Consider the following 19,485-nt stretch of genomic DNA (forward strand, 5'->3'; position numbering starts at 1 on the left):
GAGTCTTACCAAGATATATTGCAATTGATAATGGTTCAGGGGGTCAGGTAGACACCATAAGACCAGAAACCAGACTGCAGGTAATCATGGGAGGCAAGAAAGGACTAGCTACAAATGTAGTATTCCAGTCAAAGGAGCAGATATTTAATAACAAATATTGCAAGTGGCACTATTTGATGGGCACAGTCACAGCATTATATGGGGCACAGTGGCAGTATTTGATAGGCACAGTGGCAGCATTTGATGGGGCACTATTTTATGGGCACAGTGACAGCATTTGATGGGGCACAGTGGCAGCATTTGATGGGCACAGTGGCTGCAATTGATGGGCGCAGTGGCTGCAATTGATGGGTACAATGGCTGCAATTGATGGGCACAGTGGCTGCAATTGATGGGTACAGTGGTTGCGTGTGATGGGCACAGAGGATTTCTGCCAGGATCAACAGATTTTTTTTAACACCTATGAAACAATTATAAACAAATTCAACTGTATATTGAAAAATACGGCCAAATCGGGGAAAAAAATAAATAAAAAATTTGGGGTTTACATAAACTTTAATATTATGATACTCTACTTTGTTATACGTAAAACTTTTTGTGGATGTTCTAGAGCTTTGTTTGTCCAGACAGAAACATGGCAGAAAAAATAAATACTAGGCACTTACATCCTTAGAAAAATAAATCTGCAGAATCATTGATATAAACCTTTCCTGAATTCTTATTTAAAGACATAATGATTTCTGCAGGTCCATATTACAGTCACCCTTTCAGACTTGACTTATACATGTTCCATTCAGGCCTATCACTCAGTTTCAAGTTTGAAGAGCAATACAAATCACTTCATTTATTTCAGGTTGTGATCATCCAAGATCGTTCCAAATAAGTGTTCAGTCATACAATAGAAGGCCAGGTCTCCCATTTAGGATCATGCAGTATATAGTAAAACTGTCGTCACCTCCGTAGTGCTGGAGATTTTCCCTCTTCAAACTCTTAACAGCATTCCAAACTATTAACTGTCTAAGTGCTACCTTGTGTCATCACAACCAATCTGATTTCAGCACTAGATTTCTCCACCTTTTTTATAGTGTGTATTATGATTATTATTTTATTATTCCAGGTACCGGTATTTTTAAAGTGGCATCAATATACACAGCTCTTTACACATATGAAAGTGTGTGACACTCACGCCTTGGTAGAATGGAATAATTGTTTAGGCCGCTGCTGTGAGTGCTATACCCCTTGGGAGGGAACAGAGAAGTAATAATACAAAACGATTTCTATCACCACACCTGATGGCCAAAATGGTTAATCTATATGTGAAAACACTATTTAAGACAAGTGACTTTGAGTGAACCCTTCTGTGCTATTGTAATCCATAATTGAATGTGTGACTACTAACCAATACAGAATCCATAAAACAGTTCATAAAAAAATCAATATGTTGATTAAGATCAATTATAAATTAATAAATAAATAAATAAATAGTGACTAGTAAACCAATGATATAGTGACTGGTGATAAATTAACAAATACAATAATATTGGGACTTGTGATACATGTGCAAACAGAGTCTATTAAAGGGGTTGTAAAGGTAAATGTTTTTTCACCTTAATGCATCCTATGCATTAAGGTGAAAAAACATCTGACGGTATAGCCCCCCCCCCCCTGAACCCCCTTTTTACTTACCTGACCCCTCGAAAGTCCCGCGTGCGTCCACGTGATCCTCTTCGGGTTCCCAGCCTGGCTGTTGATTGGCTAGGCTGGACGGATTGATAGCAGCGCAGCCATTGGCTGGCGCTGCTATCAATCACAGCGGATGAATGAATGAGAAACTTATATTGCCGCGACACATGCGAACTTAATCGCCTCTGGGCGCTTGATGTATCTGTCTCTTTTGATATCAAAAGAGATGAGTTTTGATCTTTTTCCGTGATTTTTTTTTGAGTTTTTTTGATCTTTTGACGGGGCACGCTGTATATAAAAAGTATATATCTATATATATGGGGTAAATATACATGTATATTTATGTATTTCTTAATTAGAAATTTGAATGATGTCTGATTGATACCTGAAGGAAACTGCGCTTTAAAAACTATTAAAAACACATGCAAGAATGTGAATGTGGCTAAAACTAAATGCTAAATAATATATATATATATATATATATATATATATATATATATATATATATATATATATATATATATACGTTTACAACAAGTCTATAAGTTATGTTAAATATTTATAAAAAAAAAAAATAGCAAAAAAAATATTTATGGAAATTCAAGGTTTTAAGAAGCCGAATACATGACCCCTTCTGGTATCGGAAAGGTTAATGAACTTAATTAACCAGAGGCAGATCAGTGCCCTGCTTTGGCGGCACTGTTTAGTAACAAAGGTAATAGCTTTCCAAGGGAACACAGTGATATGCAATACATTTAGATTAATGACAATCTGGAGAAAAATGAGACCACTTGTTGAAAAGAACCCAGCAGAACAGGGCAAAAAAAAAAAAAAAACATTTAAAGTTAAAAATGAAGTGTCATCTCAACACAAGTGTAAAAGAATCTCCTGCTGTAATTTTCCTGAGCTGGTATTTCTAATAAAAAAAATGGTCCTGGAGGTATTAATTACACTGGCGGTACAGGAAGAATTTGTGGAATTGCTAAATGCAGTGGTACAGACCAGCACGGGATGACGGGGGAAACTGCAGGAGAGAAGATAGTTTTAGAATTGATATGAAGAATATTGTGCGAGCTTCATGCCAGTCCAGACCCTGTAATGAGCAATTGCCTTATTCTTTGCTTGTCTTTAATAGGCAGATATAATTCCAGACTAGGCTAAGGACCTGCCAACAAAGACAATTAGCTTGGTGACGCCTGAAAAAGAAGTATATCATCGAAGAATGAAAAATGTAGGCTGCTTATGTAATACCAATTCATTAGGTAGCATTTGCTTACAGCACTGGTATCATTAGATTCAGAATGGTCAGGCTTGGATAATGGCACAAGAGAGGTGCATATGCAACAAGGAATAAAAAATACTTAGGGCCAGATTCACATAGAACTGTGGCGGCGTAACGTATCGTAGATACGTTACACCGCCGCAAGTTTTCATCGCAAGTGCCTGATTCACAAAGCACTTGCGATGAAAACTACGCCGGTGGCCTCCGGCGCAAGGCAGGCCAATTCAAATGGGCGTGTGCCATTTAAATTAGGCGCGCTCCCGTGCCGGACCTACTGCGCATGCTCCGTTTCCTAACTCCCGCCATGCTTTGCGCGCCGTGACGTCATTTTTTCGAATGGCGACGCGCGTAGCGTACTTCCGTATTCCCGGACGTGTTACGCAAATGACGTTAAATTTTAAATTTCGACGCGGGAACGACGGCCATACTTTAGACAGCAATACGATTGCTGACTAAAGTTAGGGCAGGTCAAATAACGACTAAAATTTCGACGGGAAACTTGACTACGGACGACGTAGCGAACGCGAAAATCCGTCGGGGATCCGCCGTAACTGCTAATTTGCATACCCGACGCTGGTTTATGACGCGAACTCCACCTAGCGGCGGCCGCGGTATTGCATCCTAAGATCCGACAGTGTAAAACAATTACACATGTCGGATCTTAGGGATATCTATGCGTAACTGATTCTATGAATCAGTCGCATAGATAGAAACAGAGATACGACGGCGTATAAGGAGAAACGCCGTTGTATCTCTTTGGTGAATCTGGCCCTTAGTGATTGTAAATGTTTAATAATTTTTTTTTTTTAAATAACAAACATGTCATACTTACCTCCACTGTGCAGTTCGTTTTGCACAGAGTGGCCGATCGTCCTGTTTTGGGGTCCCTCTGCGCTGTCTCGGCTCCTCCCCGCAACAGCTAACCCCCTCTGGGAAGCTCTCTCCCGAGGGGGTTAGCTTGCAGGCGTGCTCCTTGCCATACACCCTGCGTTATTGAAATTGATTGACAACAGCGGGAGCCAATGGCTGCGCTGCTATCAATCTATCCAATCAACACCGAGAAGCAGTGGAGAAGAGGACGCGGGGGGACGCGCACAGCAGGTGAACAGGCTCAGGTAAGTAAAACGGGTGGGCTGGGGGGGCCGTGACAGCAAGGTGTTTTTTCACCTTAATGCATAGGATGCATTAAGGTGAAAAAACACAAACCTTTACAATCCCTTTAACACCCAGTTGAACTTTTATTTGTATTATTATTATACAGGCTTTATATAGCACTAAGAGTTTGTGTAGCACTTTACAACGTTAGGGCAAACACTACAGATACAATACAATACAATTCAATTCAGGAGGAATCAGAAGGCACTGCTAGAAGAGAAAAGTTTTCAGGGATCGCTTAAAAGTGGATAGAGTAGGAGATAATCGGACAGATTGGGGTAGGGAAATCTCAAAGGATGGGAGAAGCTTGGGAGAAGTCCTGGAAGCAAGCATGCGAGAAGGTGACAGGGGAGCTAGAGAGCAAGAGGTCTTGGGAGGAACAAAGGGAATGAGTAGGTTGGTATTTTGAGACTAGGTTAATGATGCACCTTGGGGCAGAGTTATGGTTGGTTTTGTACGTTATTGTTAGTATTTTGAATTTAATTTGTTGGGTGAGTGGCAGCCAATTTGTGGTTGTGGTTTGTAAGGTGGATGACTTTGGCAGTAGCATTTATGTTTGCACTGATTCATGATGAACTTATAGTTTAAAGTTAAACTCTGGGACTCTGGAGAAGTATTTGGTGTTCCCCGGCCTTAATATTAACTGGGGCAGGTTGTGAATACTGCCACTTGATCCCATACCGATAATGGCCTGGTATATGACGCTGTCTCTCCAGTGGATAACCAAAAAAAAAAGCTGAGCAAACAGGTCAGTAAACATGTCACAGATTTTGGCACCTTAATCTTTTTGCCATGGTTGCAAGTTGCTAATTCCTATTTAAACAGTTGGACACACTAATGTCCTCCTTTCTATGGAATAAAATGGCTCCCCATCTCAGTTTAGCTACCCTTAGGCAGCCTCTGGCCTCTGGGGGGGTTGGGGATTCAGAATTTGTTTTCAATACTTTCTGGGAGGGTAGCTCATTCATGCACTTCATTGGCTTGTGCCAAATAAAGAAAATTGGTGACAGAGGTCAGTGGAGACAGAAGCAGCAATCCTGGGCTTTACACAGGCTCCCGAGCCCCATACCCCTCACTCGAACTATGTCTTCCACTATCAGAGCATGTTGCAGACTCGGGGTGCTTCCCCTAGCTAATACTAATTAATGGTTACCACACACTCCTCTCTGGAACAATCCAAATCCCCAACATCTCTTCTAAATTTCATACTCGGTCATCTGTGTCTTTGCGATCATGTGACCCATGTAATTTTCAGCTTGGTCACTGTGCTGGGAGTGGACTCTCAGCACAGAACAAGGCTTCGCTTATGAACAAATATGTGTACTGGGTGGGCATTAAGGCCCACCGAACCCGCTACCACATATATGTGTAGGGCCAGCAGGAACAGGTTAATAGAAAATATGATGTGTTTACCAGAATATATACCTAAGGGGAACATCTTGGTGCGCGATATATACGCCAATACCGCTTCCCGCGCTGTGTTTGAACCTTGCCGCCGACATATACAGAGAGCAGTACACTCAGGGAAACTCGGGCCAGGCTCGGCTCCCCTGGCGGTCACGCCCTGTGCGTGGAGGAGCCGAGCGTGGCAGAGCGTGCCCGAGTGTACTGCCCTCGGTATATGTCGGCGGCAGCGTTCAAACACAGCTCGGGAAGCCGGGATCGGAACAACAAGAGCCCGGGAGAAGCGGGGAGGACACCACCAAGGCCGCAGACGGACGACAAGGCCGCCGATGGACGCCGGGCAAGACACCGACGAGGGGCATTCAAACTGTAAGTATTTTCTTTTTTCCTCAAATTTCCCTTCTAGGTTGGGGGTGCGCGCTATACGGCGGTGCGCGCTTTACCCCGATAAATACGGTATATCTTTTTATAAATGTTGTTTTTGGTATAATTTGAATATATTTAAAAATCACAAATTATTCAGTCAAGCTTGATCAATTGGGGTTGATTGATTTGGGGTGGAGGAACTAAGGGAAATTAAGGAAAATCTTAAGGGAAAGGGAAATCTTAAGACGTCAGCATACCAAGACATTTTGGACAATTTCATGCTCCCAACTTTATGAGAACGGTTTGGGGATGGCCCCTTCTTGTTCCAACATGACTGCTCACCAGCGCACAAAGCAAGGTCCATGAAGACATGGATGAATGTATGAATGAGTTTGGGATGGAGGAACTTGACTGGCCTGTATAGTCCTGACTTCAACCCGATAGAACACCTTTGGGATGAATTAAAGCTGAGACTGCAAGCCAGGCCTTCTCTCCAACATCAGTGCCTGACTTCACAAATACGCTTTTGGAAGAATGATCAAACATTCCCATAGACACACTCCTAAACTTTGTGGACGGCCTTCCCAGAAGAGTTGAAGCTGTTTATAGCTGCAAAGAGTGTGCCAACTCAATATTGAACCCTACTAGATTGGGATGCCATTAAAGTTCATGTGCATGTAAAGGCAGGCGTCCCAATACTTTTGGTAATAAAGTGTTTACATTTCTAATATTTATTTAGCAATTGGTTGCAAAACAGCTGGAATAAATGGCTCCATATAGAGTAAGCTATACATGTTGAATGTCGCAGCATCTTACTGCAATTATATGCAGATGACTGAAGCGTTGTGCAATCATATGTGCAATGGTGTGACTTTTACTACATGCTGCTAAAGGTTTCTTATGTATAATCCCAACAGCCACATACTGTACCAAGTTACAATCTTTTTTTTAAAGCATATCTAAACTCCAACAATGAACTTCTATGTGAAACCTTTTGTTCTGGTAAACATACTGTTAAAAGTGTTTTTTGTTAGATCAGTTTGATAAACTAAAAAGAAAACCCTTGATCTTGCCAGAAATTTTGTAAGCTTATAACTTTCTGTGCTGACTGTTTTCGATTACATTGTTCTCTGAGAACCACTGAACCATGCCTGTTATGGAGAACAGAAGAGGGGGTGGGGTTTAATTCCTACCTTGTGTCTTTTGTTCTGCTATAGTAAGGTGAGTGAGTGTTGTCAGCCTAGAAAACAAATGTGGTCACCACATTTATCCTCTCACCATTGCCTTCTACCGAATCTTTAGGTAGATCTTAATGCTGGACAATGTTTTTGACCATGTGATCACTGTGATTGGCTATCACATGATTGGGAGTCCACTCCACGTCGGGGGGGGGGGGGGGCATGCATACCTCCCAACATTTTGAGATGGGAACGAGGGACAGCTATTAGCAAAATAATGTACCGTAATAATGTAGGCATAGGACACACACCCTACTACACCCACTTAAAGGAGAATTATACAAAGAAAAATGATTGGTTAAATGCATAGGTGCTTTTTTTTACCACTACTATTCTTTTTTACTGGCTTTTACCTTTTATAAATGCAGCAATTTAAAAATTGGATGAAAAGTTTACAACAGTAAAGCACATTTTGAAAGATAAAAAAGCATTTTATATACTATATAAATCTGACCAAAATTAGGTACAAATGAGGAGGAAAGAGGGACTTTGTTCCAAATCAGGGACAGTCCCTTGAAATCAGGGACAGTTGGGAGTTATGCACATGCTGAGCCTGGGGGAGCCTGTATTTGAGCTGAAGTGGATAGAGCCATAGGTGTGCGCAGCCTATTGCATTAGGGTGTTCACCTCAAAGCTCAAACATATTTGCATGTGTATATACAGTATTCTGATGGTGTCAGCAGAGCGGTGGACGGTGTCAGTAGGGCAGAGATTGGTGTCAGTAGGGCAGTGGACAGTGTTAGTAGTTTTTTATTTTTAATATATATTTATTTTATTTTAGAAGCCCCATTAGGGAGCTTTGGTGAAATATCAGGGGTCCATTTCTGTGCGTTACTGTACACTTAACGCAGTATATTTCTGTGCATTACTGCATGTTTAACACAGTATTTTCCAGTGTGTTACTGCATGTTTAATGCAGCATATTTCTGTGCATTACTGCATGTTTAACACAGTATTTTCCAGTGTGTTACTGCATGTTTAATGCAGCATATTTCTGTGCATTACTGCATGTTTAACACAGTATATTCCAGTGTGTTACTGCACACTTAACGCAGTATATTTCTGTGCATTACTGCATGTTTGACACAGTATATTCCAGTGTGTTACTGCACACTTAACGCAGTATATTTCTGTGCATTACTGCATGTTTGACACAGTATATTCCAGTGTGTTACTGCACACTTAACGCAGTATATTTCTGTGCATTACTCCATGTTTAACACAGTATATTCCAGTGTGTTACTGCACACTTAACGCAGTATATTTCTGTGCATTACTGCATGTTTAACACAGTATATTCCAGTGTGTTACTGCATGTTTAATGCAGCATATTTCTGTGCTTTAGTGCACGTTTAACGTTGTATATTTCGGTGTGTTATGTGCTGCTTAATACTGTATTTTTCTGTGCGTTAGTGCACGTTTAACGCAGTATATTTCAAAAAAATCTGCACCACACAGGGTGATTAGGGTGTGCCCAGGCACACCTGGCACACCCTGTGCGCACGCCTATTTATAGAGCATAACCTTGCCTGGAGTATAATCAGCACTATGTACCCTATGTGGTTGATTTACTAAAGGCAAAATGACTGTGCACTTTGCACTCTGTAAGTGCAGTTGCTCCAGAGCTTAGTAAATAAGCAGAAGCTCTGCTGACTTCAATCATCCAATCATATGCAAGCAAAAATGCTGTTTTTTTTTTCCCTTGCATGTGATTGGGTTTTCTTTGCAAAGTAAAGCCTCACCTCATTTACTAAGCTCTGGAGCAACTGCACTTGCAGAGGGCAACTGCACTTTGCAAAGTCCACAGTCATTTTGCTTTTAGTAAATCAACCCCCATGTCACTTGTGTAGCTTTTTTGACAAGAGGTTATTTGTTCCATTGGTTTAGTGATCAATAATCCAAGTGATTAATCACTAATGATTTTAGGAGCTCAACTAAACTACAAAAAATCTCCTGTATAACTGAAACTAATGAGGTGACTGCCAGAAATTGGTAACATCTCTCAGTAGCAAGATTTCAATTGCCCTGTGTAGATTATCCCTAAAAATGGTGGATAAGGTTGGATGGGACCAGATTGCTGAGTTTCATTTATCGCATCTGTTCTTTTACTACAGTGATAATCTGTACCAGATGACCTCCCAGCTAGAATGCATGACATGGAACCAGATGAATTTGAATTCTTCACTGAAAGGGTAGGAATTCTCCTATAAGTTTACATGTCCATTGTGTATATAAGAACTGCACTGTTGTATCTTTATTATTCTGTATTATTTTTGTGTAATGAGTATTGTGACTGGCAGAAAAACACTATTAGGTAGATTCACAAAGAGTTAGGCCGGCTTATCTACAGATAAGCCGACCTAACTCTGAATCTAAGCCGGCCTATGTTTAAGTGTATTCTCAAACAGAGATACACTTAAACATACCTAAGATAGGCTGGCTTGCGCCATTCTATCTTAGGCTGCAATGTTTCTTTTGGCCGCTAGATGGCGCTGCCATTGCGGCCGGCCTAGATTATGTAAATGAGGGGATACGCCGATTTCCGACGATTTCCGAGCGTACGCCGGGCCTACACCGTCGAGTTACGTCGTTTCCGTACGCGATAGGCCGCCTAAAGTTATTCCACCTATGAGGTGGAATAACAATGTTAAGTATGGCCACCGTTCCCGCCGCAAAGTTCGAATTTTTTACGTCGTTTGCGCAAGTTGTCCGCGAATCGGGTTTTACGTCGTTTACGTACACGTTGAAATCAATAGGCCCGTACGGCCTACTTAGCCGCAATGCGCACTGGGAAATGTAGTCGCCCGGCGCATGCGCAGTGTAAAAAACGTCAAAAAACGTGAGGTCAAGCCTCATTTCAAAAATACACGCCCTCCTCCCAGTCATTTGAATTAGGCGCGCTTACGCCCGCTCATTTTAGGCTACGCCGCCGAAAATTTGAAGGTAAGTGGTTTGAGAATCACTTCTAACCTGAAATAATTTTTGGCGGTGTAGCCTAAAAAAAGTAGGCTAGGCCGTCCTAATTTTAGGCCATTGTGTGCGAATCTACCCAATTATGTTTGCAATGTGTGGTTTAATCAGCACCAATACAATCAAATTCAAGAAATGAGAATCAAATACATAAAAAGAAGAAATGTCATTGGCTGCTGTGGTTTAATGCTATTTTAACCACATTAGATAAGGCTTTATTTTTTAAAAGTATTCATACCCCTTGAAACTTTCCCTCCTTCTTTTTATGTTACAACCACAAATTTTTATGTATTTTATTGGGAAATCCTCACTTCCTGTTCTTCTGTCTGTAACTCCACACAGTAATGCGGGGCTTTCTCCCTGGTGTGGAGTGTCGTTCTCGCCCCCTCCCTTGGACTACGGGAGAGTCAGGATGCCCACTAAAACACAGCTCCTTTCTCTAACTGCAACGTACAGAGCGTCTTGACTCTCCTGTAGTCCTAGGGAGGGGGCGAGCACGACACTCCACACCAGGAAGAAAGCCTTGCATTACTGTGTGTAGTTACAGACAGAAGAACAGGAAGTGAGGATTTCTCAGAAGAAATAAGGACATTTAAAAGCAAAATGGAAGGATGAGGTAAGTGAAGGAGGACTGCACTTAGGTAAAGGAAGCTATTTAGGGAAACAAATTGTACCTTTACAACCCCTTTAATGTGATAGATCAACACAAAGTGGCACATTAATATTATTTATTTCAGGTACTTATATAGCGGCAGTAGTGTATTTAGGCTTTGTGCTGCCCTAGGCCTGACTAAACCCGTGCATCCCTAATTTAAATATGACCCATCCCTTCCTGTCAAGGCCACACCCCTTTCTGTTTAAGACAAACCCTGAAATTTTCGAGTGGGGACACTAGTTCTGAGGGTCTCGGGAGGGGGGGGGGGGGCATTGGATTCCCTTAATTTACATATATTTCCTCTCACTTCCTGTTTGGCTATGGGGCAGGAAGTGAAAGGAAATCTCTGCAATGGGACAGGGATGGTAAAAAATAAACTGACAGGGGCTATAACCCTCCCTTACTCTATCCAAAATGAAAAAATGTTGCTTATAGTTTTTTACAAATAAATATGTGAAAAGTGTGGCGTGCATTTCTATCTAGTGGAGCCAATTGCCTTCAGAAGCCACCTATTTAGTAAATAGAGGCCACCTGTGTGTAATGTAATCTCAGTATAAATACAGCTGTTCTGTGAAGCCCACAGAGGTTTGTTAAAGAACAAACGGCATCATGAAGGCCAAGGAACACACCAGACAGGTGAGGGATAAAGTTGTGGAGAAGTATAAAGCAGGGTTAGGTTGTAAAAAAATATCCCAAGCTTTGAACATCTCACGGAGCACTGTTCAATCCATCATCGGAAAATGGAAAGAGTATGGCACAACTGCAAACTTACCAAGACATGGCCGTCCACCTAAACTGACAGGCCGGGCAAGGAGAGCATTCATCAGAGAAGCATCCAGGAAGCCCATGGTAACTCTGGAGGAGCTGCAGAGATCCACAGCTCAGGTGGGAGAATCTGTCCACAGGACAACTATTAGTCGTGCCCTCCACAAATCTGGCCTTTATGGAAGAGTGGCAAGAAGAAAGCCATTGTTGAAAGAAAGCCATAAAAGTCCCTTTTGCAGTTTGTGAGAAGCCATGTGGGGGACACAGCAAACATGTGGAAGAAGGTGCTCTGGTCAGATGAGACCAAAATTGAACCTTTTGGCCTAAAAGCAAAACAATATTTGTGCCGGAAAACGAACACTGCACATCACCCAGAACACACCATCCCCGTAGATAAGAGTTCAGGGGCAGCTGAAAAAAAACACTCAACTGATACTAAACTTCCGTTTACCAGCAGCAGTGTACATGAAGCCTGAAGCCCTGTACATGCGATCAGTTTGTCCCATGAAAACAGACCGATGGACTATTTTCATCGAACAAACCGATCGTGTGTCGGCCCCATCGGTTTGTTTTCCATCGGTGAAAAAAATTGTTTTACATTTTTCCTATGGATAAAAATCGGATAGAAAAAAACGATCGTCTGTGTGGAAGTCCATCGGTCAAAAATCCATGCATGTTTAGAATCAAGTCGATGCATGCTCGGAAGCATTGAACTTAATTTTTCTCAGCACGTCGTAGTGTTTTACGTCACCGCGTTTTGGCACTGGCGGGTTTTTCACTGATGGTGTGTAGGCAAGACTGATGAATGTCAGCTTCATCAGATATCCGACTAAAAAATCCATCAGATTAGATTACATCAGATATCCGATCGTGTGTACAAGGCTTGAGAGTCTGCAAAATACTTGAGACTGGGCCTGAACATACAGCCAGATCTACAATGAAATGATTTCGATCAAAGCGTATTCATGTGTTAGAATGGCCCAGTCAAAGTCCAGACCTAAATCCAATTGAAAATCTGTGGCAAGACTTGAAAATTGCTGTTCACAGACGCTCTCCATCCAATCTGATAGAGCTTGAGCTATTTTGCAAAGAAGAGTGGGCAGAAATGTCACTCTCTAGATGTGCAAAGCTGGTAGAGACACCCCCAAAAAGACTTGCAGCTGTAATTGCAGTGAAAGGTGGTTTTAAAATATTGACTTGGGGGACTGAATACAAATGCACACCACACTTTTTACATATTTATTTGTAAACATTTTTAAAAACTATTTATCATTTTCCTTCTACTTCACAATTATGTGCCACTTTGTGTTGGTCTATCACATAAAATCCCAATAAAATAAATGTATGTTTTTGGTTTTAACATGAGAAAATGTGGAAAATTTCAAGAGGTATGAATACTTTTTCAAGGCACTGTAGTTAGGTTGAAAAAAGTTCATCTAGTTCAACCAAAAAAACAACAACCATACAATTCCATATACCCAATCCTATATCCACAGTGGGTCCAAAGGAAGGCGAAAACCCCCAGCAGAGCATGAACCAATTTGCTACAACAGGGGAAACAATCCTTCCCGATCCCCCGAGAGGCAATCGGATTTTCCCTGGATCAACTTTAGCTATAAATGTTAGTACTCAGTTAAATTATGTACACTTAGGAAAGAATTCAGGCCTTTTATTTTAAAGCAATCGACTGAGCTGGCCAGAACCACCTCTGGAGGGAGTCTATTCCACATTTTCACAGCTCTTACTGTGAAGAAACCCTTCCGTATTTGGAAATTAAATCTCTTTTCCTCTAGACATAAAGAGTGCCCCCTTGTCCTCTGTGATGGGCAAAAGTATTGGAATGCCTGACTTTACACACATATGAACTTTAATGGCATCTCAGTCTTAGTCTGTAGGATTCAATATTGAGTTGGCCCACCCTTTGCAGCTATAACAGCTTAAACTCTTCTGGAAAGGCTGTCCAGTGTCCACAAGATTTAGGAGTGTGTCTATGAGAATATTTGACCATTCTTCCAAAAGCACATTTGTGGCCTTAGATGGTTTTAAATCTTGGCAGGTTCAGCAGGCACTGGCTGAAATTTAATCCATCTACAACCATGTTGGATCTATAGTATGCAATTATTGGCAGCAGTTATAGATGCTAGCAATAATCATTTAGCCGGATTCTCGTAGTGCGGCGCATCTTTTGGCCGGCGTAGCGCATCTCATCTGCGCTATGCCGACGTAACATAGAGAGGCAAGACCAGTATTCACAAAGCACTTGCTCCGTAAGTTGCAGCGGCGTAGCGTAAATTGGCCTAATTCAAAGTAGCAAGGAAGTGGGCGTGATGTATTAAAATGAAGCATGACCCCATGTAAATGAAGGGCCGCATGCTCAGAATCACATCGCATATACTCCCTAAGATACGACGGCTCAATGCCTACGACGTGAACGTAACCTACGCCCAGCCCCATTCACGTAGACTTACGTAAACAACGTAAAATACGACGGCTGTTCCGATGTCCATACCCTAACATGACTTACACCTGCTGTAGTGTGGAAAAACGTTACGCCGGACGTACGCCTTTACGTAAACGGCGTAGATTACTGCGACGAGTGTAAGTACGTTCGTGAATCGGCGTATCTCGCTCATTTACATATTCGACGGAAATCAAAAAAAATCAATGGAAGCGCCCCTTGCGGCCAGCGTAAATATGCGCCCAAGAAACGGCGGCGTAGGAGACTTACGTCGGTCGGATGGAGCCAAAATTCAGGCGTATCTTATTTCCAGAATCAGGCGCAGAGATACAATGGCGCATCCGTGCACTTACGCGGCGTATCAGAAGATACGTCGGCGTAAGTCTTTCTGAATCCAGCTAATTGTGTTCTCCTGGCAGGGACGGCTCCTTGCGCCCCCTGCCTAGCTTATTGGAAGAGACCTGTGGTGAGCTGTGGTGGCAGCAAAGAAAATCACATACCGGTAATCTATGGCCTTCCTTAGCTGCAAAGGCAGCCATATGGGGATATGCACATGCCACCGCCATGATGATTTGCAGTGCAGTGCTGTAAAAATGACCCCCTCTATCGTGTTTGGGAGTAAATGGGGGCATGCATGTGGCAAGAAAAACAAGACCACACTGCAACTGCCCTGCAACTGCATGCAGTAGAGCAGTGTTTCTCAACTCCAGTCTTCAAGGCGCCCCAACAGGTCATGTTTTCAGGATTTCAATCAGATTAAACGGCTGTGGTAATTACTAAGGCAGTAAAACCGATCAAATCACCTGTGCAAAATAATGGAAAGCCTGAAAACATGACCTGTTGGGGCACCTTGAGGACTGCAGTAGAGTACAGTGATGCAGGCTTTTAGGTGTTAAAACAGGTAATAAGGAGCTGGCATAGCATTTTCTCACTGTCTATCAGACACCCTCCGCAAAGTTATCCTTTATGGACCCCTCTTCAGAGGGCTAAAACAAGTGTAAATTGGTGTGATTTATGCAAAATTGTCTGAGTTGGCTATCATGGTTTGCAGGTGTTGCAAATACACAAAAAGTTGCATATATTTTCTAAATGAGAAGTGTCTGATTTGCAATAGATGTACTGTACATTTGATTTTCTCACTAAGGTACTCTATATTAAGGCAGAACTCCAGATTATGAAAAAAAAAAAAAATTGTCCAGCATGTATTTAAAGAAAAAAAACCTTTTGTTGCAATACTCCCCTTCAAGCTGACTCTATCCTCTGCCACTAGTTGGCGTTCCAGATAGAATAATGTCTAGTCTAGCACTGTTAAACAAATTTCCTGTAAGCCCAGGCTGTCATGGACACTCCCACTGGTGATGTCACTGGTCTGGTCAGAAGACAATATTAAAGTGGATGTAAAGCCACTCTCATCCTTTCTAAACTAGTGCCATAGTGCTGATCTATAAGGATATAAATGCCTCCTGCATGTATCCTTACCTGTCAAATGTCCCCCCTCTGTCTGTTATAAGAACTGAAAAACTGCAGATTCTGTGGGTGGATCTGTTGTCTGGAACTCGGTGGGTGGAGTCGTGATGTCAGTAGACTCCCCGCCCTCCTTTACACTTGTCAACATGCATTTTTTCCTATGTATTCCTTACACTAAATGCTGCTATGATCACTAACATCCAGTCAAAATCCAGAAAAGTAACCACATGACTCCAGGCTAGTGAGATATGTAAATAACCTGTCACTCACAGCAAGGGGGCGGAACGGACTAAGGTTTTTCTCTTTAAGTCCGTTTTAATTCACTGAAAAATAAAAGAGGATTGCTCAGAGCTGGATTAACTCTGCGTGGCAAGACTGGGCACAGATTATAGGAAATCTTATACTCAGGGCTTTTTTTCAGCAGGAACGCGGGGGAACGCAATTCCGGCACCTCCAGCTTTGAATATATGTAATGGCAAGGAGTGCTGGGGAGTATTGGAGGGTATATTGATGCTAGCTGCTGGGGGATCTATTGTTGCCTGAGGGGATCTCTTTTTACAGGGGGGTTCTATTGTTGCTGGTGGGCTCTTATGCTACTGGGAGACAACTGTTGAGGGAGGGGTCTATTGTTGCTGGGGGTGCTGCATTGTTGCTGGCCACAGGGGATCTGTTTTACTTCCTATCATTAACAAATTACATACAAATTACTTAGCACCATGAATTGATACTTGGTTCTGTATCTATTGCTGAGAGGTGGGTAGGGTGTGGAACCAAGGAAAGGTGCACAGATGTGGGTAGGGGTTGGAACCATGGAATGGTGCTCGAAAGAGGGGAAGGGGGTGAAACCAAGGAAAGGTGCTCAGAGGTGGGTAATGGGTGGAACCAAGGAATGGTGCTCAGAGGTGGGTAGGGGGTGAAACCAAGGAAAGGTGCTCAGAGGTGGGTAATGGGTGGAACCAAGGAATGGTGCTCAGAGGTGGGTAGGGGGTGGGACCAAGGAATGGTGCTTGGAGGTGGGTAGGGTTGGACACAAAAGGTGACTCGGAAGAAGGGAGTTCCTGCACCTATTTTTTGAGAAAAAAAGCCCTGCTTATACTGTACATCAAAAAATAAAATAAAATACATTTCGGGTTTACATCCACTTTAAAGAAATGTATCTAGTGTTTTTTTTTTTTAAATAGTTGTGGGAGGATCCTTGGGGAGGGTATTTAAGAAAGATGGAGATTGGCTTATTTGTAAAATAAAGATGTTACCTAATTTAAAAAGGTTTATAACACAGAAAAAAAATTGATCCCAAAAATAAATAAATTGAGCCTAAAATTTTTTAATTTATCCTAAAATATTGTAAAGCTAAATTCTAGACATTGAGATGAGGTGACGATGATGGTGGTGGTGACACTGGAGATGATGAAGGTCTACAATACTGCTTTAAAATGTGCATATGCAACTGAAACATCATAGGTTTATCCATATACATACCGGTACGTTTAAAAACATTTTTAAAGTGAGCTGCAGAGCGGAAACCCATCAACCTTGACCAACATCTGAACTCTAAATGTAAAAGATTAAAGATGGGACATAATCTTCAGGGAAAAGCTAAAATACAAGACAACAATAGAAATTGTACAGCTCATGTCTTTCAGTTCTAAAACTTCACAGGCCGCAAAAAAAAAAAAAAATGACCTGAATGTTCTTCAAGGATAAAGGAAGAAAAACTATATAGATGATCTATGGCCACACGAGCAAAGATGAAAAGTTCCTTTCTCTTTTTAGACCAACGTTGCCGAATCTGTGGAAAATCAGCCCTAGACATAGCCTCATCTCCAAGATGTAAAGCCAAAATATTTATCTGTCTTTGTTTGGCTCGGAGTTACAATGCAATTTGGTATGTCTAGCATGAAGGGCCATAAACATAAGTCTGAAATATTTGTGAACTATATGGCCGTCTACTAAGTTTTTTGAACTTTTTGCTAGTAACTTATACAAGTCTGGCCTCACGATCCTTTTCATCTCATGTGCAAAAAATTATGCACAATGTACATTCAAGAGACAAAGAGATAGTAGGCTGATTTCACAAAGCTGTAACACAAAAATGTGGGTCTTTATTTTATCCGTGTGACTGTATTTTCTCTTTTTTTTTTAAATAAATGATTCCCCTATCAACGTTCTAACTTTGTGAATTTAACTTTCTGTTTTTAAAAGAAAAATATGCTCTTGGGGGTGTGGCCATTGTGGGGATGTTCTGTACACCTGGTAGACATGTCCACGACTGGTAGGCTTTTGGTCTTGAGTTTTTGGCCTGTTCCACCCGAACATCTGAAAGGATGCTAAATGTGCCTTTCTGCACTGCCCCATCCTGGGTTTATTTGCTCATCTGCAAAAATTGGCATCTGTTAATAGCAGCAAAGAAAATGATTGCCCAGGCTTGGAATAAACCCACAGTCCCAGGGGGCGAGAGACCATTTGATGGCTATGATGCTCAATGAACACATGTCCAGTATCCTTATGCCGCGTACACACGATCGGTCAAACCGATGAGAACGTCTGATGGACCGTTTTCTACGGTTAACCGATGAAGCTGACTGATGGTTAGTCCTGCCTACACACCATCGGTTAAAAAACGATCGTGTCAGAACGCGGTGACGTAAAAGACAACGACGTGCTGAGAAAAACGAAGTTCAATGCTTCCAAGCATGCGTTGACTTGATTCTGAGCATGCCTGAATTTTTAACCGATGGACGTGCCTACAAACGATCGGTTTTGTTCTATCGGTTATGTTTCAATCGGTTAAATTTAAAACAAGATTGCTTTTTTTAACCTATGGATAAATAACCGATGGGGCCCACACACGATCGGTTTGGTCCGATGAAAACGGTCCATCAGACCGTTCTCATCAGTTTGACCGATCGTGTGTACGCGGCATAAGGCTTCATGTACAACCTGCCTACATATACCGTAGCTGCGGCAAAATGCAAAACATTGGCGGTCAAAACTTTCCTATCCTGAACACGATTCAGGAGAGGGAGCTTAAGGAAGGTTGAACCTCATCTAACCGCAGCAGCTCCTAAACTCTGCTATAAGCCTATATGTACATTGACACACTAATAGGCTTTTCATGGAGTTAAGTTTAGGAGCTTTTGGCATTTTTCTTTTTTGCCAAAGCACCTAAACTCAAGTTTAGGAGCTGTTAGTGTACATGAAGCCTTACTGACTCAAAGTTCTTGAAAATTTGGGAACCGTGGTTGGCATATGCCTTGCCTTCCCTGCTCTCCCACTGAATAATGTGGGTAAGCTTTAAATGGCATCGCCGATGGTCCCTGTCCTCCCCCCCCCCCTCTTCTTGTTTTCCCCCTGACTTTCTTGTTCTCTTTCTCTTATTATTTCCTTCTTGATGGGCCCCTTTGCCCCTTTTTGAATTCTTTGTGAGTTCAAGATCAACGGCAATGTTGTCTGGAATGTTGTCTGGAACTTCACATGTTCTGACATGCAATGCTAGCCCCAAGGACCTCCTCAGCACCCTTTTTCTGTGGCGCATTTAAATAAATATATTTATGTATATTCAGATTGCCTGTGGAGGATGTTCCTCCTCTTTTGTTCATAATGTAAGTCTGTGTTTACCCATGTCGCCAGTCCTAGCCCCAGTGTGGGTGGACTAGGTGCTCCTCTTTGTTTTATTGGTATACTCAAATAAAAATTACTGAACAAGAAATAAAAAAAAATGTTCTGCATGTATAAAGTGTAATTACTTAAAGGTGCCTGCACATAGCTACACTACCACCATAAAATTCCATGATCAGGTTGACCTAGTCAAAATTTTGGGCTGTTTTAAAATGAAAAGCCTTGGAATTTCCTGATAGTGACAACGCTTGCCTGCCACTTCCTGCCTCCTGCACATTCCTATTAGCCAGAGGGACAGCTCCATCATATTGTTGGGCCCAGTGTCATACATTGTTACCCAAAGGGCAAGACCTGTGCAAGACCTCCAGACAACTAGTGGCCAAGAAATTTCAGACAACATTTGTGTGACCATGTGTATGCAACA

The 19,485-nt window shown here is 42.0% G+C and overlaps 1 protein-coding gene across 3 annotated transcripts in view; it reads left to right on the plus strand.

Moving 5' to 3' along the window:
• The window catches only part of WT1 (WT1 transcription factor), a 77,398-nt gene that overhangs the window by 39,463 nt on the left and 18,450 nt on the right, over positions 1-19,485 (plus strand). For 2 of the 3 annotated variants that reach the window (XM_040328309.1, XM_040328308.1), the window contains exon 4: positions 9,243-9,320. The exons of the other annotated variant lie outside the window; for it this stretch is intronic. In XM_040328309.1, coding sequence (XP_040184243.1) covers positions 9,243-9,320 — 78 coding nt within the window. The remainder of the gene's footprint in view (positions 1-9,242; positions 9,321-19,485) is intronic. 3 annotated transcript variants of the gene reach the window in all.

This window comes from Rana temporaria, chromosome 11, assembly GCF_905171775.1.
Source record: "Rana temporaria chromosome 11, aRanTem1.1, whole genome shotgun sequence".
NCBI classification, from domain to species: Eukaryota; Metazoa; Chordata; class Amphibia; order Anura; family Ranidae; genus Rana; species Rana temporaria.